This window comes from Penicillium cinerascens (genome assembly GCF_028974065.1).
Source record: "Penicillium cinerascens strain IBT 15544 chromosome Unknown contig_16_segment0_segment0, whole genome shotgun sequence".
NCBI classification, from domain to species: Eukaryota; Fungi; Ascomycota; class Eurotiomycetes; order Eurotiales; family Aspergillaceae; genus Penicillium; species Penicillium cinerascens.
The window spans coordinates 235,119-261,801 of NW_026695286.1; the positions used below are offsets into that span (position 1 = coordinate 235,119).

At 52.1% G+C, this 26,683-nt stretch overlaps 9 protein-coding genes across 9 annotated transcripts; 3 read left to right on the top strand and 6 right to left on the bottom strand.

Moving 5' to 3' along the window:
• Positions 1-5: 5 nt before the first annotated feature.
• N7498_000082 (sugar porter family MFS transporter) lies at positions 6-1,659 on the bottom strand (the record flags this gene model as incomplete). The annotated part of the gene is made up of 2 exons (XM_058447145.1): positions 6-1,492; positions 1,554-1,659. 2 exons carry the CDS (start codon positions 1,657-1,659, stop codon positions 6-8), a joined length of 1,593 nt encoding a protein of 530 aa, XP_058312556.1.
• A 907-nt stretch (positions 1,660-2,566) lies between these two features.
• Positions 2,567-4,115, bottom strand: N7498_000083 (uncharacterized protein; the record flags this gene model as incomplete). Its single annotated transcript, XM_058447146.1, has 3 exons — positions 2,567-3,055; positions 3,110-3,304; positions 3,360-4,115. The coding sequence occupies 3 exons, from the start codon at positions 4,113-4,115 to the stop codon at positions 2,567-2,569; spliced, it is 1,440 nt and encodes a 479-aa protein (XP_058312557.1).
• Positions 4,116-4,581: 466 nt separating this feature from the next.
• On the top strand, positions 4,582-5,106 carry N7498_000084 (2,4'-dihydroxyacetophenone dioxygenase family protein; the record flags this gene model as incomplete). Its single annotated transcript, XM_058447147.1, has 1 exon — positions 4,582-5,106. One exon carries the CDS (start codon positions 4,582-4,584, stop codon positions 5,104-5,106), a length of 525 nt encoding a protein of 174 aa, XP_058312558.1.
• Positions 5,107-5,199: 93 nt separating this feature from the next.
• Positions 5,200-6,873, bottom strand: N7498_000085 (Zn(II)2Cys6 transcription factor; the record flags this gene model as incomplete). The annotated part of the gene is made up of 3 exons (XM_058447148.1): positions 5,200-6,320; positions 6,381-6,685; positions 6,767-6,873. 3 exons carry the CDS (start codon positions 6,871-6,873, stop codon positions 5,200-5,202), a joined length of 1,533 nt encoding a protein of 510 aa, XP_058312559.1.
• A 428-nt stretch (positions 6,874-7,301) lies between these two features.
• Positions 7,302-9,114, top strand: N7498_000086 (putative choline transport protein; the record flags this gene model as incomplete). The annotated part of the gene is made up of 5 exons (XM_058447149.1): positions 7,302-7,624; positions 7,680-7,894; positions 7,960-8,409; positions 8,472-8,605; positions 8,662-9,114. 5 exons carry the CDS (start codon positions 7,302-7,304, stop codon positions 9,112-9,114), a joined length of 1,575 nt encoding a protein of 524 aa, XP_058312560.1.
• A 620-nt stretch (positions 9,115-9,734) lies between these two features.
• Positions 9,735-11,537, bottom strand: N7498_000087 (uncharacterized protein; the record flags this gene model as incomplete). Its single annotated transcript, XM_058447150.1, has 4 exons — positions 9,735-9,905; positions 9,958-11,002; positions 11,051-11,151; positions 11,205-11,537. The coding sequence occupies 4 exons, from the start codon at positions 11,535-11,537 to the stop codon at positions 9,735-9,737; spliced, it is 1,650 nt and encodes a 549-aa protein (XP_058312561.1).
• A 1,116-nt stretch (positions 11,538-12,653) lies between these two features.
• On the bottom strand, positions 12,654-13,166 carry N7498_000088 (uncharacterized protein; the record flags this gene model as incomplete). Its single annotated transcript, XM_058447151.1, has 2 exons — positions 12,654-12,815; positions 12,876-13,166. The coding sequence occupies 2 exons, from the start codon at positions 13,164-13,166 to the stop codon at positions 12,654-12,656; spliced, it is 453 nt and encodes a 150-aa protein (XP_058312562.1).
• A 964-nt stretch (positions 13,167-14,130) lies between these two features.
• N7498_000089 (uncharacterized protein) lies at positions 14,131-16,797 on the bottom strand (the record flags this gene model as incomplete). The annotated part of the gene is made up of 7 exons (XM_058447152.1): positions 14,131-15,130; positions 15,181-15,344; positions 15,402-15,611; positions 15,665-16,122; positions 16,174-16,555; positions 16,639-16,730; positions 16,773-16,797. The coding sequence occupies 7 exons, from the start codon at positions 16,795-16,797 to the stop codon at positions 14,131-14,133; spliced, it is 2,331 nt and encodes a 776-aa protein (XP_058312563.1).
• Positions 16,798-20,083: 3,286 nt separating this feature from the next.
• Positions 20,084-26,285, top strand: N7498_000090 (protein kinase RIM15; the record flags this gene model as incomplete). Its single annotated transcript, XM_058447153.1, has 2 exons — positions 20,084-20,638; positions 20,700-26,285. The coding sequence occupies 2 exons, from the start codon at positions 20,084-20,086 to the stop codon at positions 26,283-26,285; spliced, it is 6,141 nt and encodes a 2,046-aa protein (XP_058312564.1).
• Positions 26,286-26,683: the final 398 nt, after the last annotated feature.

Here is a 26,683-nt window from a genome sequence, read left to right on the forward strand (position 1 = left end):
TGTCCTTAGTCGGACGAGTCTGGACCCTTGGAGTGCGAGTCTTGTTTGTGAGGCACCTCCAGGGCGCTAATGGTATCGGACTCAATGCCGTTGTGCCTCACAACCTCCACATCGAATGCAGCCTTGCTGTTGAAAATAGTCTCCATTTCCTCGAGACTCCTACCCCTGGTCTCCTTCACGAAGAACCATACCAAAGCAGCCATGATCAAGTCAAGAATGGCGTAGAACAGGAAAATATAGCTGCCCCAGGACTTTTGCATGTAGGGAGTCACCAGCGAGAAGAGAAAGTTGAAAAGCCACTGCGAGCAGACGGAAACCGAGGATCCTATTTCGCGAATACGCGAAGGGAAGATCTCCGTAGTATACGGCCACGGGAGCGGACCCCAGCCAAACTGGTAGACGGAGTTTGTCAAGAAGATCAAAGCGACTGTTGCAATACCAGCCGGGGTAGGCGACTTGTCTGGCTTGGGAGTCGTGTTGTTGACGACGGCGACAATGACGAAGAGCATGGACATGATCAAAGCCGTGATCCACAGCGTGGGCTTGCGTCCCCACGACTCCGAGAAGAAGATGATGTAGATGAAAACGGTAATGAATTTCTCCGCACCAAAAAGGCCGGTGATGAGCAGAGACCGACTGCTGTCATTGCCGACGATCAGCTTGAAGAACTGGGGACCGAAGTAGGCGAGTGCCGTCATGCCGGTGCACTGTTGGCCGCAGAACATAAAAAACCCGAGGGACAGACGGTATCGGTTTGCTGGCTCGAGGAGCTCACGCTTCTTCAGGCCTTCAGTTGCGCGAATCTCTTCGGCCAGACCGACGCGCATCTCGTTGAATTCAGCTTTGACTTCGGGGCCTAAAAAGAGAAGAAGTGTTAGGAATAAACACACAGAGCTGGGGATGAGATTCTGACCATCACTCGCCCGCATCCACGTCAAGCTCTCCCAGGCCTCGTCGAAGCGACCCTTCTTCGCCAACCAACGAACACTTTCAGGCTGCGTGAATAAACCCATCGCAAGCAGCGAAGCGGGTACCAATTGCAGTCCTACAGGAATCTGCCACTGAGAAGACGACGTTGAGGGAATGGTACGCTCAACAGCATAGTCAATCCAGTAACTAATCATGACGCCCAGGGCAAAGAGCAGCTGCACGCCCGAACCGAGCATACCACGGATTTCCTTGGGCGCCATCTCAGCATTGTACGTCGGGACCACTGCCGTGCCTCCTCCCAGGCCAAGACCGGATACAAATCGTCCGATATAGAAACATACAAGGGAGTGCGATGGGACGACCTGCAAGATGACACCGATGCAAAAGACAGTCATGGCAATCTGAACGGTCGTCTTGCGCCCAAGGCGTTCGGAGATTGGAAAGATGCACAGCGCAGACAAGAAAGCACCGACATTCTGCAAACTGACCATGACCGCATCGACCGTGGTCTTATCGGTATATCCAAAGTCATTCATGTACGACTTGAACTCGAGGATACCACCTAGCAGGGTGGATGATTAGAAAGATGCACGAAACATGACGGGACTGGTTCGGGCACTCACCGACAATGCCGGTATCATAACCAAACAGGAAGCCCGCAGTACAGATGAAGAAGCCGAAGAAATAGGCCCGGAAACCCCCAAGCTTCGTTCCATTCAGCCTCGCCATGGCTATACACTGTACGGTGTACGCTGCACGCTGTTCACCGAACGCGAGAGAACACCAAGTCAATGCAAGGTAATAATGCAAGAAAGAAAAGAAGCTCGATCAGTGAAGAACTTGGTTTTCAAAGGCTAAGTGCGAAGCACGGACTACGAGACGCTCATCCTTTCCCAGCACGCAACCATCGCCCGCTGATTTCGCCATAGCACGCCATGGAGCCGTGGATGTAGGCCACTCTACCTATCACAGCACCGTCCATGTCGATGCGCCCAGACGTTGCGCTGACGCAGTCTCTAGGGCCGTTAACCTGCTGAGGCGCCATCGTGGTGTTACTGGCCGTTCTCTTCGGTGACACTGGCCAAGGTGCAAGTCTATGACATCCGCGATCGGTGGAGCTTTCTCCGCAATCTGCAACGCCCCACATTTCCCTCAGTTAGATGACCTCTGCATACGCCCTTCCTAGCCCGGAGCGCTTCGGCTGGTCGGATCGACCGTCCCGTTCAAATGTCTGTGCATTTTAGTGTTCAAGGAGTTTAATCCTGTTGACACTGGTTTGATATATGGGGAATGGCATTTTATGTTGAAGTGTCGGGGGATTGACAAAAGGCTTGGTGTTGCTGTCGTTATACTTAGCTAGTGGAGTTCCTATAGAAAAGGTCTATGTAGAAACTAGGAAGCAAGTCTGCACTTAACCAGAGAATAAGCCACCTATGCGTGGCGTGGATAGTTGCGACCCTAACTCCGTCCCGTCAGCAACGCCAGTCTTGCAGCCGCGGGAGATTTTATCCTTTTTAACCAAGTGAGGGGTTAACTCAATTGTACTGAGAATTCCTTGGAAATTGATGGATTTGAATGACTGCTCATTGCAATGGCACAGGAAAAAAGCTAGAATAGTAACATCCTCTTCGCATGATCAACTCATATTCCCAATCTCGGCCACCTTCACGTCACTTTGTACCTTGCTGACCCCATTCGTACATTCGGCCTTGACAAATGGCTCACTTGTCTTAACAATGGCAGCCATAAGCAGAGAGACAATCTCTTCAAGTTCACTCTCCGTCACAGTGTAGGGTGGGCAGACAAGGACATGGTCGACCTGATATTCACCAGTATGACCAAGGTTTCCAAGAATATTCAATCCACTATCCAAGCAATGCTTTACCACTTGGTTGCAGAAATTCGCTTTTGGTGAGAATGCCGTCTTCAAGCTTTTGTCAAGAACGAATTCCACGGCCCAGAACAAACCACGACCGCGAATATCTCCGACCAAAGCCATTGGACCGATCTCCTTACGCAAGAGTGCCTCAAGCTTATGTCCCATTTGCGCAGTTCGCTCGATCAGGTTGTCCCGTTTGATGATTCTTTGAGCTGCGACTGCGGCAGCGCAAGCAAGGGGATGGGCCTGGAAAAATAGTTTTAGCCACCGCGATTCACTCTGGATTATTCGAGGAAATACCTGGAAAGTATGGCCGTGCGCCAGCCCGCCAGAACCAGCAGACAGCGCGTCGAAAATCTTCTGGTGGAGCAACACGCCGGACAGAGGCACGAAGCCTGCGCCGAGGGCCTTGCCGATGGTCTGGATATCAGGACCTCGAATGCCCTCCTGCTCCCATGCATGCATGGTACCCGTCTTGCCCATGCCGCAAATTATCTGCAATGGAGTCAAACATCGGCCAAGCCATTATAATTCTTCGGTCTCTTCTTACCTCGTCCAAGATCAACAAAACGCCGTACCTGTCGCAAATATCCCGGATCGCCCTGAAATATCCAGGCACGGCAGGAAGACAGCCCAAAGTAGTACCGCTGACAGTTTCAGCAACGAAACCAGCGACACGATCAGGCCCGATGCGCAGGATCTCATCCTCGAATTGGCGGCCGAGGCGTTGAGCAAACTCCTCATCGGACTCGTCGTCGCCCTTCATGCGGTACGCGTAGCAGGGGTCCACAAAGGTCACATTCGAAGACATGAAATCTTTATAGAACTCGCGACGAGACTCATGACCGGAGACACAAAGGGCACCGATGGTGTTACCGTGATAACTCTGCTTTCGCGCAATGAAATGCGTACGTTGAGGCTGTCCTCGCTCGTGCCAGTACTGAACGGCCAGCTTGAGGGCCGCATCAGTCGCTTCACTGCCAGAGTTCACGAAGATGGCCTTTGACAGGCCGCCGGGCTTTTCAGATAAGAGAATATCAGCTAGCTCTTCGGTCGCCCCGTTGGTATATGGAGAACCAGAGTAGACGTAGGCGATGTCGTTTTTTAAATGATTCGTGATGGCCTCGGTGATCTCTGGCTGCGAGTGGCCGAGACACGAGACTGATGGACCGCAGCTAGCATCGATGACTTTCTTTCCGCTTTCCAAGACAAGGCTGATTCCATCGCCAGCGACAATTTTAGCGGGTCGCTCGGAAAACGACCGATGGAGAATGTGAGAACGCGCGACAAACTCGTCTGTAGTCATACTGGGCAAGCGGTATGAACCTGAAAGAATAGCCAGATCAGAAAGTACTTGTCTGATAACATGGAACCCGATTTTATATGCCTGATTTCTCAATCGCGGACAAGGATAAGAAAGACCGCCGTTGACGCCGAGCGGTGGAGCTGGGGTTGCGTCCCCGCACGAATTTGGTGCCTGTCTATCCGAGTTGGAGAACGTTCTTCCCGTGGGGATATCCACAGCTGGAAAAAGCCGAGATGATTGTTTTTCAATTCAGATCGATCGGATTCGCCGCCCTTGACGCCGTGGAGAATTGTCACCTGGGGTCGGCGTATATAAAGACGGACCGCTGATCTACAGGCGACTCATTATGCAGACACAGGCGACTCTCACGCAGACTTATTTCATAACTTCAAGGCTACCGAGTCAAGGTACGAAACCGAGTTTCGCAGCATGCCATGAGGATACTAAGGTTCAAGTAGCAAACATAATGGATAAAGGCGACCATTCCACCGCGCCCTATCGGGGCCCCAAACTCCCCAACGTGCCCGACGACCTGGTGATTTCCGGAGTCCTGGATATGGACTGCGACGAAAGACTCTGGGTCCCCCAATCCAAAGACGTCTGGTTCCGCCCACTATGCTTCAACGTTTCGCAAGGCTATTTCGTCAATATCCTGCGCGTGAGAAAGAGCGGCATTCTCTCGCGCCACAGACACACCGGGCCCGTACATGCAACAGTGCTGAAAGGCCGCTGGCACTATCTCGAGCACGACTGGTGGGCCGAGGAGGGCGGATACGCGTTTGAGCCTCCGGGTGATATTCACACGCTGGAGGTTCCGGACGGAGTCACTGAAATGGTCACGTTGTTCCATGTGACTGGCGCGTATATTTACGTCGATGTTGATGGTGTTTCTCTGGGCATCGAGGATGTCTTCAGTAAGCTGCAGGCGGCACGGAACCACTATGACGAGGTTGGGTTGGGCGCGTCTTTTGCAGATCAGTTTGTGCGGTAGAAAATACCCGAGTTGTGATGAAAGCAGTGTACATTCAGAGCAAAAATATATACATACCACCAAAAGAATAATATACATCTATTCATCATTCAATCATGACAGGGAAAGGTTGACTCCTTCCTGCTGTACGATGTCGAGCCAGTCAACGCGCACAGAGGCATCGGCCTTTTTCCTTGCGATCCTCAAGCGCCATAGCTTCTCTAAAACGGACAGTGCGATTTCAACGTTACGGAAGCCTCGAGACTCAATCATGTCCAGCATTCTATGTCGGATGCATTTGATATGCGCTTCTTCCGTAGCTTCCCCACCAGCTAGAAACAGTGGGAAAAGCAAAGTGCATTCGGGCAAGCTGCGGGTCGGCATTTGCTCGATATAACCCACAATAGCCGCAACCTGCGCGGTGGTCTTGAATGACAGTTCATCCTGCTGACCGGGGAAGGTACGGCGCATGACACGATACAAATGTATCAAAGCAGAGCTGCGATACGACTCTGCCAACAGCCTCAGCGATAGATCCGTCGAGGGAGGACACGTCCACAGTGTAAGACGAGCCTCCAAAGAAAGGAACCTTGTCATGATCTCAGGCGATTGGACAGAAGCTCCAGGTCGCATATCGGGATCCACTTCGGCACTCTTCGGCAAAGCCGATGCGGGGTGGATCGTCGCCTTGACTTCCTCATTCAAAGCCGTGGTATGGTACAGAATCTCCAAAATCTCCGACGCAAGACCAAAGTGCGAGTCAGGCAGCCTAGGCTCATCGAGTCGCAGAAATTGATGGGAATTCAAAAGAGGAGCCTGATCTCGTGCCACGGACATGACGATGTTGCGATATGCAAAGTTGCGTAGCAGCCATCGTCCGGAATGTGCATCTTCAAACTTCTGCAACATGCGTGTTGCGCAGTGTCCGTCAAACGATTCTTCTGTGCCCAATTTGGAGGCAATGACGCCAGCGGCGCCGTTGAGATGGAGAAACCATGCGTCGCCATTGTCGGCCATAATGCTTTCTAGTGAGCATAGAACCAATGACATGGCAAGGTTGGTCTCCACATCTCTCGGGTTGGAGTCGAGTGCGCTTCGGAGATCCCGAAGAGCCGCGCATCGATTCTGCATTGCCACTTGTTGGAATGATGTGTCACGTAATGAGAGATGGGATGAGGACCACGCAATCAAGCTGGTCATGAGGGGCGGGCTGTGCATCGCCATGGGGAGAAATACTACGGCGCACGTCGTGTTAGATCTTGCCCTTCTGAAGGGGCTATTTGCCAAGCACTTACCAGAAAGAAAAGAATTGTTTTCGATGTTAGTGGTCAGAAGATGTGTGAAAGTTTGGGTGTAGTATCGGAGGAAATGGCGGCGGCTGGAGGCACTCGTGCCGTCGGCATGGTCGTTGACCCAAAATAAGATTGGGTCTGGAGAGCATGACAGCCGGAAAGGTGGATTGGGCATCTGATTGACCTGCTGGACTGCTCTATCTCTATGACTATCACCGGCGACGGGCCTCGGATCCTCCCATTTGCACATGTAGTTCAAGCGGACGCATTCCTTGCAAACAGGGTAGCCTAGATCGCATCTCTTCTTTCTGAAATCGGGGTCAGCACACGTCTGTATCAAGGCATAATACGAATATCCGCTTATAGATCGAGATCGTCGGACTACTCACCTCTGACGACAGGTTAGACATCCTGTCCGCTCGCGCGTGGTCCCCCGCTTCTTAATGACACGCCGCGGGACAATCCGGTTAGAGAGGGAAACCTCTCTCGATGACATGATGGCGCACGGCTGACAATTATCTCCAGCTCAGATCAAACGGCTGGCGCCAACGGCGCAAAAGAATGTTCGGGGTGGGTTGGCGGGTTATCTCGAAGTCGTGCGGGGAGATGCTGTATCACGGTGGAGAATCTATAAGCCCACGTCCAATCATGAGCTGTGCGGTAAGAGCGCGGAAATGATATCCAATCAGCTGAAGAGAACTGTTCCCCAGTATATTTACTCCGGTGAGTTCGCTATCTTTCCTAGTCCGTGGATGTCAGGGTTTAGGCGCGGAGGTGGCTGTTTTCTGGGTATGTCTGGGCAAGCGATAATATGAACGGTGCCAATGCTACTATATCTACGTATTCATATCCCCAATTGCCCTGCATTTGGTATCTGCTAATGACTACCGGCCCGTTTCCTTGCAGCAGTGAGCATTGAAGAATATGGATAAGCATGAAGATGATCTGGACTTGGAGGCTCGCGGCTATAGCCGCGAGATGCCCCGTCAATTCTCGACATTCTCACTAGTTGCGCTCTCGTTCAGCTTGACTTGTACCTGGTCAGGCACAGGATCATCCATTGGAATTTCTTTGAATGATGCATCCGCCGCTGGGACGATATGGTCACTTCCCGTGGCTGCGTTAATGACGGCGTTTCTCTCAGCTGGTGTTGCTGAATTGGCCTCAGCTTATCCTGTCGCCGGTGCCCAATATTACTGGGCCTTTTGCGTAGCATCCAAGGACTGGCGGACATTCGCTTCTTATATGTCAGTCTTTTTTACCTTGTTCTTGATGGTCATACCAGAACTGACGGATGTATAGGAATGGTTGGCTCAGTATCCTGGGCTGGTGGTTAGCAAGCGGTGCCGCTTGCAACTTTATTGCCTCTCTGATCTTGTCAATTGTCATCTTATGGTACCCAGACTATGAGATACAGAACTGGCAGCAGTGGCTGGTCTATATCGGTCTCGTCTGGTTCGCGGTTGCGCTCAATGTTTTTGGCTCACAGCTGCTTCCCCTCTACAATCGCTTCAACTGTGAGTAGCCTCTCCTATATTCTATCATGTTTCCGATAGGCTAATATTACACGTTCCTATGACAGTCATCATCTCCTGCGTTACACTCACCGCGACAACCATCACCTTATTCGTTTGCAGTCGACACAACAACGCCCCGCCGAAGTGGACATTTGGCGATGCGACCAACTCAACTGGATGGCAAAGCGACGGCCTTGCCTTCCTTCTCGCGATTAGCAATGCCGTGTATGCATTTCTCGGGACGGATTGTGGGGCGCATGTATGCGAAGAGATCCGCGATCCGGCAAAGAACACCCCGAAAGTCATCATGTACCCGGTTCTCATCGGCGTAGCAACTGCATTCCCCTTCGCCTGCGCTTGCATGAACGCTATCACGGATATGGACGCCGTTCTCAATGCCCCGTCCGGTCTTCCTCTTATTCAGATCTATTATCAAAGCACCGGGTCAAAAGCGGCGTCCTCGGTTCTGCTGGCTCTCTTCGCCTTCTGCTTTTTCGGTTGTACTGTGGGCAATGGTGGGTCTTTTCACAATCTGCCCAGATCGCACCCCGGGATACTAATCGATAACATACTGTAGGAACCACATGTTCAAGAACCATTTGGGCGGTTTCGCGTGACAACATGCTTCCATTCAGCAAAGTCTGGGCGACTGTCAACCCCCGTTTCCAGATGCCACTCAACGCCCTTTGCCTCACTGGCACCGTTGTCTCGGTAAGTACTGCCTCGAGCACGCCCGATTTACATCTGCTAATCACAGGAATAACCAGCTGTACGGCCTGATATTTCTCGGGTCCTCAACCGCATTCTCAGCCATGGTCGGAGCAGCAGTAATCTTCCTCCAAACATCCTGCGCCCTTCCCCAAGCAATAATCCTCTGGCGCGGTCGTGACATTCTCCCTGAGAGACCATTCTCCCTCGGAAGATATGGGTTCGCCATCAACCTCATCGCAGTGATCTGGGTGGTATTGTTGGATATCCTTTCCTGCTTCCCGACTGAGATGCCAGTGACAAAAGAGAATATGAATTATGTCTCCGTCGTATCGGTCGGGTTGACCGGGATTGTATTGGCGTTGTATTTGTTCGCGAAGAGGGGGAAGTATCTTGGGCCCAGGATGCCGAATGAGCTGAATCATGGGGATATATGTCATGTTAGTGAAGGGCAAGGGTTTGATGATGGTGCATGGGCGGATCATTCAGAATCTTTTTCGAAGAAAGAGTGACGGTACCGTGTATGGTAGGTAGTTGGGCGCATGGGAGATGGCTGAATGGACGTATTTGAATGTGTAACTGTGAAATTTGAAAGATACCCGACGGGTGCAATTTGCGTTAAAAGAAACAGAGAAATCGTCCATTGCCAATATTTTTGGTCAGTATTTACAGGTATGATCATGGCATGCGCAAACAAAAGCCTATGTATTCCTGTTCCATAATTGCAAGGGCCTACTGAAACCAAAATCGTATGATACTATGGCTCGAATATGTCGCAGGGCAAAAGTCGCAAGGGGGATTTTGGCGCAATGGCGGTAATACATGGCGGAAGAGGGCGTGGCGGAAAAGGGCGTGGCGGAAAAGGGCGTGGCGGAAAAGGGCGTGGCGGAAGAGGGCATGGCGGATTCTGGGACTGGGGCTTTTCGAATGGCTTGTGCGGCCGGAACAGAGATAACGTTGCGTTAGTGGTGTGCAGATCGTTGCAACGGCCATGTCGTAGGGGGCGAAGAGCGTGATAAGGGTGCGGGGGAGAATGCCGAGATACTGGGAGTTGCTGTGGGTCCAAGAAGAGTATTGGTGCCGTCGGCTGTCGGAATTGGCGTAATGTGATGAAGAAGGGATGTTAGGGGAATTATGCGGCGGGTCCCTTGTCAGCTTTTTCGGCGGCGACGATCTCGCTCTCGGATAAATCATCTGCAACAGCTTCGGTGATGGGGCCATTGTATACGACACGGCCACGGATGTACCAGTAGACGAGGGCGAACAGTAGGACGGCGACGAGATAGACACAGGCATAGTTCATCTGCGATCATGTTAGCACTCGGGGCAACCAGCGTGATAATTTTGATACATACGCCATCCGGGGTGACCGGCATCACGGTGGGCAGGACGAAAATGATGCTGACGAAGAGAGTCCACAGACAGGCCCAGACATTCACAATCCAGCTCAATGAGCCCATGTGCCACGGGCCAGGCTGGAATTTTCCGAAGAGCAGCTTGCACAGAATGGGGATACAGTAACTCCAGTCCAGAGCAATGGCGCAGACGGTGAATACACCTGAGATGGCTGCGTAAGAGCCTAGGCCGATTAGGTTGATCGCAATGCAGAAAAAGACGGAGATCCAGACAGCGTAAAGAGGGGTACCGGTCCAGGGAGTGACCTTAACCCAGATGTTCGAGAACGGTAAGAGGCGGTCGCGAGAGAAGGCAAAGACAGTGCGACCAAGAGACTGCATAGCAGTGAAGGTCACAAACTTAATAATGATCAGAGCTGCAATGGTGAAGAACATGCCACCGCCCTTGCCTAGGCTGTTGTAGAAGATCTGGGCCACAGGCTGGTCCATTGGGGAGCCCAAGATCTCGGTGGGGTTGCCCATGCAGAAGCAAAGGACGATATTAAATAAGAAACCGGCAACGTAGGTGAAGAGCATAGCTAGAGAGATGGCCCATGGCGCTTTGCGCTCGGGATCACTCATCTCTTCCGTGATGTGCGCGGTCGCGTCGTAGTCGGTCATAGTCCAGCTCACAGACAAGAAACCAAACAGCCAACTGAACCCGATGGGCTTCCAGCCGCTCTGGCTTTCAACATTAGTGAAGACATAGCTCGCATCATGCTTATCTTTAGTCAAAACCAGCAGAGCGATGGCACAGGCCACGAGAACGCAGACGTGAAAAATGACGTAGAACTTGGTCATCTTCTCCATCCAATAAGTCGACAAGGAGTTGACAACGCCCGTGACCACGGTCAGGGCCGCCATGACACCAATAGTAGTGTTGTCGGTGATGGTGTAGTTGAAGTTGCGGCTCATCGAGACGGCAGCCAGAAGCATCTGGGCCGCGCCGTACTCCGACGAGGCCACACCGGCAATCTGACCCAGGAGGTTGAGCCAGCCCGTAAACCTAGAACCATTTAGAGAAGCCTTATGAAATCACAGTGGAGGTTCTTACCAACTGATCGAGGGCACCCAGCCATGAGGTGCCAGGCGAGAAATGGTGAAGTAGAGACCGCCAGATGTCGGATACGCGGAGACCAGCTCAGCGACGGAACACTATCGATCGCATCAGTACCTAACCCCCACTATATCGGCGGTTTGAGACTCACCGCAATGCACATGCAGCCAGCACCGGAGATCAGCCAACACCACACGACCGCACTACTGCCACCCGCTTCCAGTGGGTAGGACAGAGTGGTCATGATGGTGGAGAACAGACCACTGATACTGACTGCAAACGAAAAGGTCGCCAGATAGCCAAATTCACGCTTGAACACTGGCTTGTAGCCGAACTTGGATGCCAGTTCTGAGTCGGCCTGGCTCATTTCGGCGATGTTAACCTTCTTGTGCTCGCCATGCGGCCCGACGATTTCGACTTGTCGCCGGTCATGGCGCTGGCGGAGCTCAGTATCGCAAACGGGTGTCTTTTCAGGAATATCCATCACGAGGAGCCGTTATACAGCCGGAGTTGAAAGACGAGTATGGAGAAGAAAAAGAGAAGAAAAAAAGAACATTCGCGGTCCGAGAATATCCGCCAAAGGAATCCGGGTTTTAAGCGGCGCGATGGCTTTGCAGCCACGTGGGGCCGTCATTATCTTTCCCCGAATCGCCTAGCTTGAGATCCAGGTTCAGAGGAGGTCCGGGGACGATGAGAATCCATCATTGGCCCGAAGACGGGCGGGAGCATGGGAATGACGTCGAAAGGTTCCACTTGGGCGGAGAACGCGGAAAAGCTTGAGGTCGTGGCGCGTCGCTCATTGGTTCTGGTGTCATGGAACGGGTGAACCTTCCTAAACGTACTAGCCGTTATTGTACCGAATACGAGATTGGTGGCGGCTTATCGACTTGACGCCCGGATTCCTCCTAGTGCAACTCTGCAAACGCCTCCTTGGATACTTTGACTGGCTGAGGCACGCGACCAACGCCATCGCTTACGATGATTACAGAATGGATCACGGCCACAAACGTATGTACCGAGAAAGATGTCTGGGCAAATTTTCTCTTCTTTTGGCGCGTATCCTGTACCTGGGGACACGGCGTGAGATCACCAAGCCACCCCACATTTCGATCATCTTTCCCGCTATTTCTTAAACTATGTTGATAGTACCGTAAAATTATGCCACCTTAGTACATTGCCATATATGCCGACGACCGTCTTTCCCTTTTCGCCTCTACACTTAACTGAGCCCGTGCGAAACGTAGTTTCATGGCTTCTGCTGCCGTTTTTGCGGTACATTGTATGTATCTGGTGAAGCAGGACACTGACATACACATCAGAAGAATACAGGAGGATCAGAGTCTGGCACAACCGATCTTGATGTCCGCCGCGGAGATGAGAGGGTTTAGTCCCCCACTACCCTGACTTTGTGTTCCAAAATTATGGAAAGCACCGAAGAAAATCACAAAGAAAGAGGTAGCATTTGACGGAAGATTGTAAATCTAAGGAGCGCAGACTATCTCAAAGCAGGAAGAAGCAGAAGGAGCATCCATGTAAGAGATATCCGGGAACCGGGAGACAGTAAGAATTCTCGCATTCACGCAAGGCGTTTCAACAGCATTCAAAGTGCCTTGTTCTCCTTGGCCAAGTTATGGTTGAAGAACTTTCCCTCGCTTTTGGTGTATGAGGCCAGCTGCTTCGCATTCTTAAACTTCTTGGGGCGCTCGCCAGTGGCCCAACACTCGCAAAGATCAACCATATTGACGTAGATGCCGTTCAGTGCCTAACGGGTGGCACTTAGTGGAGTTTTGACATTATTAAATAGAAGATAGGGACCTATTACTTTCTTGCACTGTGTAATGGACGCGGGTGGCTCAAGTCCGACTTTCTCGCACAGCTGTTGCCAGCTTTCCAGGCGTGCAGCGCGGTTGCGACTCAGGCGCTCGTTTTCGGCCTGAGTGTAAACCTCCCAATTTCTTTTCCAGGTCTTTGAGCCGACCTTCCACTTTTTTAGTTTGGCGAGGCCGTGAAACTCGTCGATGAATGAGCTTTCAAAGTCGCCGTGGTGGCTGTCGTCTGAGTCGTTGTCAAGGCTCAGACTTTCCATCTGGCGGGTTAGCTTGGACCTGGTCATCTCTGAGATTCAAAGTATTAGTGAGAGCAAAATAACCGAAGGCAAAGAATGGATGTATCTTACTGGGCACACTGATCCGATGGCAATGTGAATAAAAGTTACAGGATGGGCGATAGGTGGATGATGTAGATGGATGATGTAGATGGATGATGTAGATGATAGAGATGTGAGGTGAAGGAATGCGGATGGAGGAGAGATGACAGAAGTAGAAGAAGGAGAGTAAACGTGGAGAACCTAGACAAGAAAAAGTAGAGCAGTGAACGGAGACAATGAACATGGGAAACGGAAGGTGCCAGGAATCTTGGCCACGAGGGTCAAGCACACACAAAAAGTTCGAAGAAAGCGAGAGCCTTCAAAAGACGTCGATTCCCCCGGATCACGGCAAAGTGGCAACACTCAATTGTCGGTCTGGTGAGAACGTGATTCTATTTTCAAATCAACGACTCAACCCGTCTTAAGTGACCGCAGTATCAATGTCCACGTTCAAGCCTTGTGCGAGGTTCAAGGTGCCTCGCGGTCCAGCCGCTATCTAAGCTTTCCAAACACCTATGCATGCTATCATCAACCTTGAGATGGCATAAAGGGCATTGTCCTGCATGACGGCGCCGCGGCTGGAGGAGTTTTGTTTATGTGCGGTGTAGTCAACCAGTTTTGTGATATCTATATTAGGCCAGAGAAATGTTACAGACAACATAATGATATATATGATCTGGCATTCTTTGATATCCCCTATGCTTGGTGGGATGTGAGTCTGAAATATGAAGATGACCTGCCCAGGTGCTTACCCTTTGACTATGCGGGAACCAGCACTGCATTCCTAGCCTCTTTGTGTGTATATTGCTGGGGATATTAAAGTGCGGCGAGTGTTTAGGTCAACGACGGGAATGCTAATTTCAAGTCTGTATTATACATTTTATGGGAATGATCCGTCATTAGGCTTTGGACTGGTTATTTCTAGATTATATCACCAAGTCTCTTCTAGATACGTTTGGTTCAAAGTATCAAACATGTTGTAGTCACTCGGCAAACAGTCAGGCGAAAAGGCAAAGCCAAGATTGTTCGCAAAGAGTTCATCCGAATTGAGAAAGTTCTGCAGGGTATTAGGATCGGTGACATCGGAAGAGGGCTCATGAAACTGATTCAAATTGGGGTTGTGCAGGTGAGCGAACGGATTCTCCAGATGAAGTGATAGAGGGTCTTCGAAGAGCGTATTCTTGGCATCAAATACCCCATCGAAGGCATGCGAGGGAAGAAGCTCAGTCTCCCACGAACCATCGAGATCTGTCTGTTGGGATTCAGTGGTGGGACCACTGTCCTGCGCCGGTAGAGGAAGATGGCTAACTCCGTAGCGTTGAACGTATACCTTTTCAAGGTTACGCCCGATCCGCTTTGCAATGTTCCAAGATGTAGACATTTCTCGAAGAACCTGGAAACAGAGACCCGCAGCAGCGTGTGGGGGTAGCATGCGAGGCACGTCGTCTCCAGGATTCTGCTTCAGTTGGGAGTTGTCTAGGGAGCAGCATTTCTCCACGATGATCAGAGCGGCGGATAATATGCAATGTGTCGCGGTGATGGGGCTTAGTTTGAAGCTGCCAAATGTTCGTCTGTACTTTTGGGCGATTATGACCATTGACCTAACCGAGGAGCTGCAACTGGAGAGTGCTTTGTGGAACCGGATGTATTCGTGTGATGTCTCATCTCCTTTAGATTCAATATGGGGCGGAGATGTGCTGCTTTTATCATGCGGTGGGCAGTGCTCTTTCAAGAAGGGTTCGCAAAGTAGTAAGTGTGCGGTATGATACACCATGGACATCGTGTAGACGTGAGGGAATCGAGAGGGTCCATTCGCTCGATCGACTTTGAGTTCGGAGGGTAAATCGTAAGACCATGTTTTGAGCTCGAGAATGCACGAGTCGAAGAATGCTGAGCGCTGGTGGGCGTGAATGAGTGGTTTGGGTGACCACCTGAAGGGAGTGTTAGCTATGGTCACAGCGAGGGAATAGGATAGCCGTACAAGGAGAGGAGGATCTTTTCCAGGATACGGCAGAGAGAAATCATGGATCGATGCAGCGCAGTCACTTCCTTCTGGGATGCAGCTCTTAATTGGCCATTTGCGGAAGGAAGACAAACTTCGGAGGTGCACTGGAGGTACGGCATATTGACGGCGCCTTGCGAATCCTGCACAGGAGAGAAAATTAGACATCGTATCATATGTAGAGCGGAAGATGTACATACCAGCAAGGTACAAACCCTGCCTGTATAGCTCGCCGAGAGCTTATCATGGCAGTAAAGCGCCCAGTATATCTGTCTCCGCAGCTCAATCTCAATCGGTGGCAGGGCAACCTTTTCCGCCAGAACCGCAGGGTCCATGTTGAGCCCCATGTCTAGAGCAAGACGATTTGCCATTCCTTGATGAAGCCATCCAGCGGCATCTGATCCCATTGCCTACCATATTTTGTCAGCTCCTTTGATTCTTCCACGGAAGTACCGGCGCTTACAATATAAACCATGCCCATGATAGCCAGAGATTGGATTGTTGTTATTTTGGGCCACCTGAGATCATTTTGAATCAACTTCTCGGCTTTTGCAATGAATACTTTACCGGCCGTATTGGAGTCATTCGTATCCGTTCGCACTTCAAGGCCATCGTAGTAGCGTGAGCCCATCGCAAGGATACAATTCAGCAACAGCGGGCTGCAATACCTGCCACCACAGGCCAAGCTTTCTCGAAACAGCGTTTCGTTGACTACCTGGAGCCATGGCTGTTCCCACTCGAAATAAAGATCGATCAAACGAGCTTGGAGTTCGTCCAAGATCAAACTATCGCCTAGCATGTCAAGGTGCCCATCCATGTGGCTCTCACAAACCCCTGGCGTGCCGAGAGATGGGTCTCCTGTGGCATTGGAACACCCATTGCAAGAGGCATCTGTGTGAAATGCTTCTTCAGTTGGAGAGGCTGGATATTATCAGCAAAAGCAACCAATATAATCCGCTCGTGATTTCTCACCATTCGCCGAAGATCGGAATAGCAGACGCCCACTGGTCGGGCCAAAATAGCGAACCTCGCCGTCCTGATCAAAGTTCAAAGATTCATCGAGAGTAAGGGTTCCGTCAAAAGTAACACATAAATCATCCACGTTTGATGACCCGGGTGTGCAGCTTGAATTGATTGGTTGATTTGGAGATTCGTGTTCGGCCATCAATTGGGCAACCGAGGCATCGGCGTCAATGCCGTGAGACTTGAGAACCTTTTCCAGCAGCTCGATCCGGTTACGCAGCATCACCACGTAAGACTTGGGTGCTGGCTGCCTCCCATCTTCAGCAGTGGAATACTGGCAGCGGATACCTCGATCGAGACATCGAGAACAAGATGGCCGAAAACCATCGCACTAGAAGAGAACTCCGAGTCAGCAATAGAAATCCATCAAGAGAATGAATCTTCACCACTCCTTAGAGCCGCAAGTCAACATACCTTGGCCCTTCGTCGACGGCATTCTTCACAAGCTCGTGACGTATACTTCCTCCCGGCCCGCTTTCGGCGGCCTGAGGGGTCATCCGCTGCCGCTGCAGACGACATTTAGCCACAAGGTGAAATTTTTCATGTACCGAGCAAATTTTCTTTGATAAACATGTCTTTGAAGGGATGAGACAGGGTCGAATGCACTTCTAGGCAGAACGGGCGATGAATTAATCAGCAGCTTCCGATTCGACACCTGTTATTTCAGGCAGTAATGGCAAACACCTCGTGGGAGAGAATCTTCTATGTACGCACCGAGGCTAATATTTCACCACTATTTCACCTGATCTTCAGCTACACAAAGGATCTGGGCTTGGTGGTACTTTAGTGTCGCAAAAAGTGAGATGGTCATGGGACGCATCTGACCTCAATCCCTTGAACGATATCACTATAGATACCTCTGATATGTAGCTTACTTCGAAGGTATGAAGGGGGTAAAAGTAGGAAAGGAGAAGAAAGAAAAAGTTGGCAAATCAATAAAGCTCCCAATGATGGGAATCGGACCTGCGACCTCAAAGCAAAAAAAAAAAAAGCGCCTAGGGGAACGATTTGTTTTTTTTTTTCAGTGTCACTCGTTCCATTGAGCCATCTGACCCGAAGGTCACCAAAGATGGTAAAAATCTTTCTGCATCTTATTACCCCAACATAATACGATGATGTAAAATGGAATTTTTCCAGAATCTTGCGGAATTAAAGCGATGATCATAGCGAATTAGACAATAGCAAGATCTATACTGCTTCAGTGGGATGCCCCCAAAGTTCCGGTAATATACCTATTCGGTCAAGTATTCAAACAGCTTAGTAACCATCGCAGAGGTCTACAGTAACTCCAAGGTTGCACACACTTATTGGTCCTTGATACTTCGGGGCTGTGAAGATCACTGAGCACCACGGTACGAGTATGTATCCGTTCCACATCGACGGTCCAAACTTTCATACGCAATCGAGTCTCGGCATATGATGATGACGACGGAGCGTTTGGAAAGGTGTATCCGGGTACACGTTGATTTTCAGAATTCAGTAATACATCCTAGGAGCATGACCTTTTCATTGACCTAGCTTAAATTTGCTTAGGGCCCTCGAGAAGTGAGAAGTATCAACTTGCTGCACATTTAGCCTGGCGAAGCGGTGATATCTTAAATAGGAAAGGATCTGAGTTATGGGATACATACCTGGGGAGGGTTTCCCGCCGCAGACAACGCACGTCTAAACAGTACTGGACACATACCCAGTACGCTTTGTAGGTAGAAAGCTTCAAGTATTACTGGTTGTTCACTTCCAGGTTCGTACCAGCTCTATCTCGATCCACGTATGGTAAGCTGGACCACAATCAAGGGGGATATTTTTCGCTGCGTGTTTCATGTCGTCGGGTCCTCGGCACACGGTATTTAATCCAACCCAGGTACCGTAGGAAGTACGACTTTAGGGCGGTCTTGTTAGTCTCCAATGACTTCAGCGGAAATTCTACTGGCCCGGGACGACGATCTAGTGTCATACTAAGACTCCCGTCAGATTTCAGGATATGCCTGCGACACTAAGTTTCCAAAATCTTGGGCGCTGGGCACTCGAGATCATTCACACCAACCTCGGAAGGAGGTAACGCATCTTTCACAGCCGGCTTCCAAGGTTTGCCGTCCACGGTAAGAGGCCGGATAATGCATCCAGGTGTGCTCGGGGGAGCCCACGGGATCCCCACATATCAGAAGCGGATGGATGCAGGATACTTGGGCGGACGTCTGATTGGGCTGCCCCACTTGGGAGGAGAAAAGCATAAAGTTTACTCGGGGAGTATCATCGCAAGTCCCAGTCCGGTCACCCTGAGGTACAGCCAGTCATGATGGACGAGATGGATGGGGTTGCCCTTACATAAGACCTTCACACTGCATTTTGTTTCGCCGGAGCCAGCTAGGAGCTGCGAGGTCCAGCGATGAGCTCATCCTGACCGTATATGAAGTTTCATCTCCCCGTGAAGTGGTGGAATGAAAACGAAACATCAGGTGACTGTACCCCGCAAACCGGGGATCTGAAGAAACGGTGGAGCCGATGATCGCCACGGACCACTCTTTCACTCTGCGACTCGACTCTGTTTCCCACATTCCAACGGCCAGAAAGAGAAGTGTGACACGGTGATCATTTCCTTTCCTCGTGTGTTCCAGGAGGATTGACGCGGATCGGCAGTCCCCTCCAGGCCGATGTGGATGACGGCCAGTAAGGGACCGCAGGATCAAACACGTCTCTGATCGCCACAGGCCGGTGCAACCGAGCAGTCCTATCCAGAATCCGTCCTAGTATCTCCCGGAACAATGTGCGTAGGACACAGCTAGGACCCTAATCCCGGCCCACGGGTCTGCTGTACGCTCGAGGGGGGGTCTCGTGTGGACACGCCAGGAGCAGATGGTGGCGTCCAGTGAGATGACGCTTGCGGTTTTCAGTACTAGCGGGCCGGAATGATAACCCAATAGGCTCCACGGCATGAAGGGATCGGGTCTGGGAATTTCTTTTCATTTCTTTTCCCCCCATAGCAGGAGGAGGCGGGAATACATCAGCTCCGGCCATGACTAACCCCCCGTAAGGTAGAGATTAGAGATTAGACATAGTTAAGAGAGCCAACAAAGGAGGCGCAGCAGGGACAGGGGCCCGACGTGCTTACAAAGTACAAAAGTACGTAGAAATGCACGCTACAAAAAGTGGGATCCAGACTCGACGCCATAAAGTGTGAACTCTGTATAGCTGCACAACGTCATGAGCAAGGGCTCGGGGCCGACCCTACTTACTGCGGCCGCAGCAAAGAATGTGCTATAATGACCGTGGGCACTAGAATGCCATAGACAGCTGCCAACCTACAAACTAGCAATTCGGAGAGACAAAACGAGTGGTGCAAAAGAAAGACGCACAGTTGACCCAGTTGGGCCCTCCAATCACCGTCCGCGCTGCCTCCCCCTCTCCCCGTTTGGCTTTCACCCTCTTTTTTGAGTCTCCTTCCATACTCATCAAACGTCTTGATCACTGATTTTGTCTCCCTTTCTCCTGGGTCAGCCTCTGCTGGGCTTGATGTCGATGATCTTGCGCGTCCTCCCTATCGCGCCATTCCCCGCATACTCGCGACTTCCGTGATCCTCCGTGTTTCAAGTTCGACCTGCCCACACCTCACGGCGTTTCTCCCAGCGATTCGCGGTCGACCGATCGAACTCTCCGTTATTCGTCGACGCGACATGGCCTCTTGATACCACGGATGAATCGATAGCTTCAGCCCAAAGAGCACCCGCTCTGCCCACCAGCAGACGGTTCTGCTTGCACTCGACAAGCTGTTTGACTCGCTCTACGTGACTTCTGTTGCTTGATTCCGACCGTACACACTACTGCCGGTGGTCATTCAGCCTGCTTGACGACTTGAGACAGTATGGCGGACAATGGCTCTCCCAAACCCCAATTCCTCGCGCCTCCCGCCGTTACGGCCTTACGGCAAGAGGCTCGGAACATCAACCCGAAAATGACTCGGTCTATGAGCGACGACATGCGGGAGGAACGGGAAGACCTGAAGGAAGCGGCGGAACAAACGTTGAATACCATCGTGGATCTCGATCTGGAAGGCCGCATCAAATGGGTCAGCCCGTCGTGGAAGCAAGTTGTCGGATCTGCCCCGGAGACTGTCGAGGGCCGTATGATCTCCGAGATCCTCCTTGGTAACAAGGATGTCTTTCGAGACGCGATCGAGGCGATGAAAGAGGATGACTCGCGCAGTCGGTTTATTCGCTTCACCTTGCAGATGGGATCGGACTCGGTCCTGAAATACGCGCCCGAACCTCGTCCGACCAATATAGTGAAGGGCACCGAGGAGAAGACCGATGAAAACGCGGAGCCTTCGCAGGACGAAGGCGAACGGAGGAATGATGTCCTTCATATGGAAGGACAGGGTATTATGGTATATGACCGGACGGACGACGAGGCCGGACATGTGAGTTCCTCCGGAGTCCATGCTCTTAACCGGCAGCGATTAACATCTGTTTCAAATACAGTCTATGTGGATGCTCCGACCGTTGACCGAACTGCGAGAAGTCACAATCGATCTGCCGGCCCTCCTGGTGGAGTCGTTGGGTGTCGGTGCAGAGGTTCTAGCGAACTACTTGACGACACTGGCAGACGCCGCCGCGACCGAACCCGATCCCTCCAAGCACCCTGCTCCAACCCCCGTACTTTGTCGCATTTGCGAACGCCAGATCACGCCATGGTGGTTCGAGAAACACACCGACCTATGCCTCCAGGAGCACCGGGCCGAAATGGACGTACAAATTGCGCAGGAAAACCTCACTGAGCACCGGCATGCCATTGTGAAAGTGTTGGACGCGCTGGAAGTCCGGCATGGAAGACCGTTGATCGGTAGCGATGGCAATGTCTTGCCGCCCCCCCAGCCAGAGTACAAAGGATTGCCCATCGGGCCCTCCCCTGTCAGCTCGCAGCCGTCGTCAGCACCCGTGTCGGGCGTGAGCTCTGCCCCGGGCACCCCTCCTCGCTCGCGGGACCACTCGGCCTCTGGGATAGTTCCTGGACGCCCACGGGCGTTTACCGTGCGGCGACCGCTTGCTCGCATTGTGGAGCTGGTCCTTGACCTTTGCGATACTGCGTCAGAGATCAGCATGCCGGCGCTGAAGGAGTCCTCGCGGCCAGAGAATGGAGAGGACTTCCGAACACTATCTCCGCAATCCGAGTCACGAATCTCTCAAGTTCTGCAGTGGCAGTCACCCAGTTCCAACACGCTCGAGCAGGAACAGGGCTTAGCCGCTCTTTCATCGGACACGGAACAAGTTGCAAGGGCAAAAGTCGACGCCGTTGTTCGTCATCGAAAGATTGTCGAATACGCCGAACGTATTCGAATCGAATACACCGTCCTGGTGGAAGAATGCATTTCAGCTGCCCTAAGCAAAGCAGAGCGTATAGCTGCCGGCCAGCTTAGTGATTCCTCCTGTTCCTCGGAGGATGAAGCGGCCTCCCAGCCCACTCACATGGGCAGCAATTACGGCAGTACTGCCGACCTTGAGACCGGAGAGGCAGTGTCTTTGCAATCGAACCTTAGCCAAGAATCCCTGCCCTCCCAACCCCCACCGGCTGCACCTACACCAAGAAAACCAACATCAGCCCTGACGATGTCCATGCGAAACTCCCCAGACCCGTCGCTGATGGCGCAAGGAGAGAACAGATCTTCATCCACTGCGGTGTCAACGGGATCTAACAGTCCTATGGAATGCCCCACCCCTAGATCCCACAAGAGTGCAGCGGGCCTTTTGGGGACTTCGCAGCCCTCGCGGCATCGTCTGTCTTTGGCAGATATCGATGCAGGGGACAGCAGTGATAGTAGTCTACCATCATCCGTGTTTCCTGGCATGCGGACAGAGTCACCTTCGTCTGAGAGGAGTTTTGATCGAAAGCGAAGAAGCCTGGTGCTTCCCAACCTGTCAAGTTCTCCCCGTCGGCAGCCCTCCCCTGCTCGCGGCTCAGGCCCTCATTCTCCATTGAGGATGCCCAAGCCTCGTTATTCCAATGGACCAGAAGGTTTTCCATCACCGGTGGTTTCCCCCTCTATTTACGCCGGCGAGCTGGCTCATCATTGTCGCCATCATCGTCGACAGTCATCAGCAACCTCTTCAGATGTGACAAAGCCACCGCCATCGCCGCGGCTCTCTTCGGTCAGCCAACAGCCGCGTCCAGCGCCGCCATCGATCAAGGATTTCGAAATCATCAAGCCTATTAGTAAAGGTGCCTTTGGCAGTGTGTACCTGTCCAAGAAGAAGTCGACGGGTGAATATTATGCTATCAAGGTCTTGAAGAAGGCGGACATGATCGCTAAAAACCAAGTCACGAATGTGAAAGCCGAACGCGCGATTATGATGTGGCAGGGCGAAAGTGATTTTGTGGCCAAGCTGTACTGGACCTTTTCGAGCAAAGAATATCTCTATCTTGTCATGGAGTATTTAAACGGTGGTGATTGTGCCTCCCTCGTCAAGGTCCTCGGTGGACTTCCAGAAGATTGGGCCAAAAAGTATATCGCCGAAGTGGTTCTTGGAGTCGAGCACCTACACAACAGAGGGATTGTCCATCGCGATCTCAAGCCTGATAATCTCTTGATTGATCACACGGGCCATTTGAAATTGACTGACTTTGGTCTTTCTCGGATGGGTCTAGTTGGACGTCAGAAGCGGGTGCTTAAGAGTCCCAATGAGCCGGTCCCTGATCTACTTAGACAGGGCCCTTTCCCTCGCGCTATTTCAATTGCCTCCTCGCGATCGGCCTCCTTCGACTTTCAAGCGGGTTCTTCCCCTGGATCTACTCCACTTATCTCCCCAGAAGCAGCGTCCAATGTCCCCCAGCCGTCATATTTCAGTCTTAACCAGAGCGCCCTGAGTCGGCAAAGCTCCCGACGGGCATCTGGGTACCGCAGTGATAGCGCGGGGAGTGATAGTCTGAGCGGTATGTTCAGAACGTTCTCCCTCAACGATCCAATCAACGATCCCGCGGCCTCTTCCCAAAGCATGCTCTCCGGAAGTCTGGCCGAGGATGATGGGCAAAGCGACCCCGGAGAGTCGCCTCAACTTTATCCTTTGCAACCTTCGTTCAGCAACCCTGTAGCACAGAACACTCCTCCGCAGCAAAGCATGCTTCCTCCAGTGATGGCACTCTTCGACCCAGAAGATCACGACCGCCGTTTCGTCGGCACCCCTGATTATCTGGCCCCAGAGACTATCAATGGCGTTGGCCAGGATGAGATTAGCGATTGGTGGTCCTTGGGCTGCATTATGTTCGAGTTTATTTTCGGGTATCCCCCTTTTAACGCTGCGACACCGGATGAAGTCTTCGAGAACATCTTGCAGCGAAAGATCAACTGGCCCGATCAGCCTGAGGAGTTCACCACGCCGGAAGCCATGGATCTGATGAACAAGCTCATGACCTTGAATCCCCGTGAGCGCATTGGAGCTAACGTAGAGGAGAAGTTCCCCAACGGCGGTGCTGAGATCCGTCATCATTCGTGGTTCTCCGATATCAACTGGGACACTCTGTTGGAGGATAAAGCGGAATTTGTGCCTAACCTCGAGAACCCAGAGGACACCGAGTACTTCGATGCTCGAGGTGCCAGTCTCCAGGCATTTGCCGAGGAGTTGGAAGATGAGAATCCGTCACAAGAGCCTGTCACGACTGGACCCTATCCAGATCGACCTCATGATGCCCTGTTCAAGGTGCGCTCGCAGGTCAACTCGATGAAACGGCCCTTGATGCCACTGCACATTCCACCCCATGTTCGTGATGCCCGTGACTCGCGGAGCCGGAGATTGAGCGAGCCCTCCCCGGCCGATGACTTTGGCAGCTTCAACTTCAAGAACTTGCCGATGCTGGAAAAGGCGAATAAGGATGTGATCCAAAAGATGCGCCAAGAGGCCATGCAGGCGCAGCACCGGCAATCTTCATCTTCAGTCTCGACAGTCCAGACACCTTTGACGAATTCTCAGCCTTCCCTGGAGGGAAGCCCGCTCCCAATGTCTCTGCAGCGTACGCTCTCGCAGAATAAGGCCAATAACCGGCCGTCGTCGCCATCTAGTCTCAGTCAGGCAAACTCGTCTCCAAGCCGCCCGTCGCAGCCTTCTTCGCCGCTTTTGGTTCAATTCAGTACTGGCAACAACCATGAGCGACGCAAGACATCTGGATCTTCGTCAAGCGCGTCGCACCAGTCCAGTGGGACTTTCCCACCGTCGTCTCTTGAACAAGGCCGCATGCCGAACCTCCGACTTGGCTCGGTAGCGTCGTCTCCCGTCAAGGCCAATCGAATGCCTGCTCACTCCCCCGACAAGCATCCGTCCAGTCAAAGACATGGCAGTGCGCCTGCCAGCCGAGCTCGATCGCAAACCATTGGCTCTCAAGACGGCATCGACCTGACCGGACTGGGCAAAGAGTCTTTCGTGCCTTCTCACCACAAGCGCCGGAGCCAACTCTTCGATATCTCGCCTTCCTCTTCTGACAACGAGGATCCTCGCACGAAAGCTCTGCTTAAGGTTCAACGCCGACGACAAAGCTCGAGGCGGCTGTCCCAGTTCAACTTCCAGGATGGGCCATTCTTCCGCCCGCTTGATGTCCTCATTTGCGAGGATCATCCTGTCTCACGGTTAGTGATGGAACGCCTCTTTGAGAAGCTGAGGTGTCGGACCATTACTGTCACGAATGGTGCCGAAGCCATGCGCTTTGCTCTCAGTGATGTGCAATTCGACATTATCATGACCGAATACAAATTGCCCCAAGTCAATGGCGCCGACTTTTCACGCATGGTTCGTGAAACTCGCAGTGCCAATAGGCACACTCCAATCATCGCCGTCACTGGTTACCTGAAGGACCTTCCTGAGAACCACAACTTTGACGCGCTCCTGGAGAAACCTCCAACACTATCCAAGCTTACAGAAGCGTTGTGCAAATGGTGTTTGTGGAAGCCGCCACCCAAGGACTACAATCCCTCCCAACCCCTGGCAGTGCCCATACCCACTGCACGCCAGAATTCGCAGCCGCAGCCTCAGGATGACAGCCCCAGCTCGGCATCGTCTGGTTTTGTCCCCAAACCGCCTAGCTCCTACCGTGGCTCTAGTCGTGAGGATTCTGTCAGCAGTAGTGTCTTTGGTGATATGGAAAACATCAAATCGGACGAAGTTCCAGTGATCATCAGTCGCCACAACGATGATTGGGACCATGGCCCTGGTGGTCTCGGCATTTCCGAGGGTGCACACCCCGGTAGTCCAGACGCCAAAGCCGTGCCTATTCCCAACCTCCTCCATGCTAGGACTGCCCCTGCCGCAATGGACCCAAACGGTGCGCTCACGCCTCGCAAGCAACGATCCAGTGAATCCATACGTGCCAAGCGAGAGTCCATGGAGAAGAAGAGGTACGAGTGTGCCGAGTCGGGAGACGATGAGGACGAAGAGCTTGGCAATTCTCAGCAATGCAAGAGCCCACTCTCCCGTAGCCGTCGACCCGGCTCTAAGCTGGGAATTGAGATGATGCGAACCAACAGTCGCGGTAGTGTAGTGAGTGGCAGCGAGGAGCTTCTTAAGAAGGAGCGGGAAGCGCTACGAAAGCAACGAGACAGCGATGCCGACTCCGACGGCCCATTTGGATCACCTGGTAGCGCCAGTCTTGAAGACCGTTTTGAGGGACTTTGTATTCCTGAGGAGTCTGAAATCGAGGAAGCCGTTAGCCCTCGCGATTTGCCTATGCAGTCCTCATTGTCACCTCAGGGCCGCCGACCTTCGCTTACGCGCCATGACACCTCGATCTACTCTGGGTCAACCTCCAGCCTCTTCCCCAAGAGTAGCTTCGACCGCCTGAAGCATGGCCAGACCACACCCCCGAAGGAAGTGACCCAAGTCACGGCGCCGAACCCCATTACACCCGAGTTCAAGATCTCAGACAATATGTCGACGGCCGATTTTGGCTCTCTGGTTGACTCCGACTCCAGTCCGACGCGAGACTCCGAGGCAACACCGCGACCTATGCACCCCTCACCGAATCTCGATCCAGAGGAAACACCGCGTGCACCAGAGCGGTTCCGACCCAATCTATCGCTTCAACGATGATCGGTTCCTAAAATCTTCCGATACTGTTTTCTCTTTGCTTTTCTACCATTGCTTTTCTACCATTGCTTTTCTACCATTGCTTTTCTACCAACATAGTTTGCATGTTCGACATTTTACCATTTGCCTTCGTGTAAACATCTTTTCGTTTGTCTTCCCTTGCAATGTCTAGCGGACATGTCATCATACGCGTTCCTTCACGTCTCTTATGTCTATTTCTTGCCCGTGGCTACCGGAGCAGGGAGTTCCGGTCTATCTGTCTCTATTTTTACTCTTACTCTCATATGCGGAGTCTGGAATAACTGAACAACTAGTTCTTCGGTCTCGCGAGACTCGATATCAGCCTTCATCCTTTCAGCAGTAGAACGTTATTGGGCGTCTCGGAACGAATCCTGGTTGGC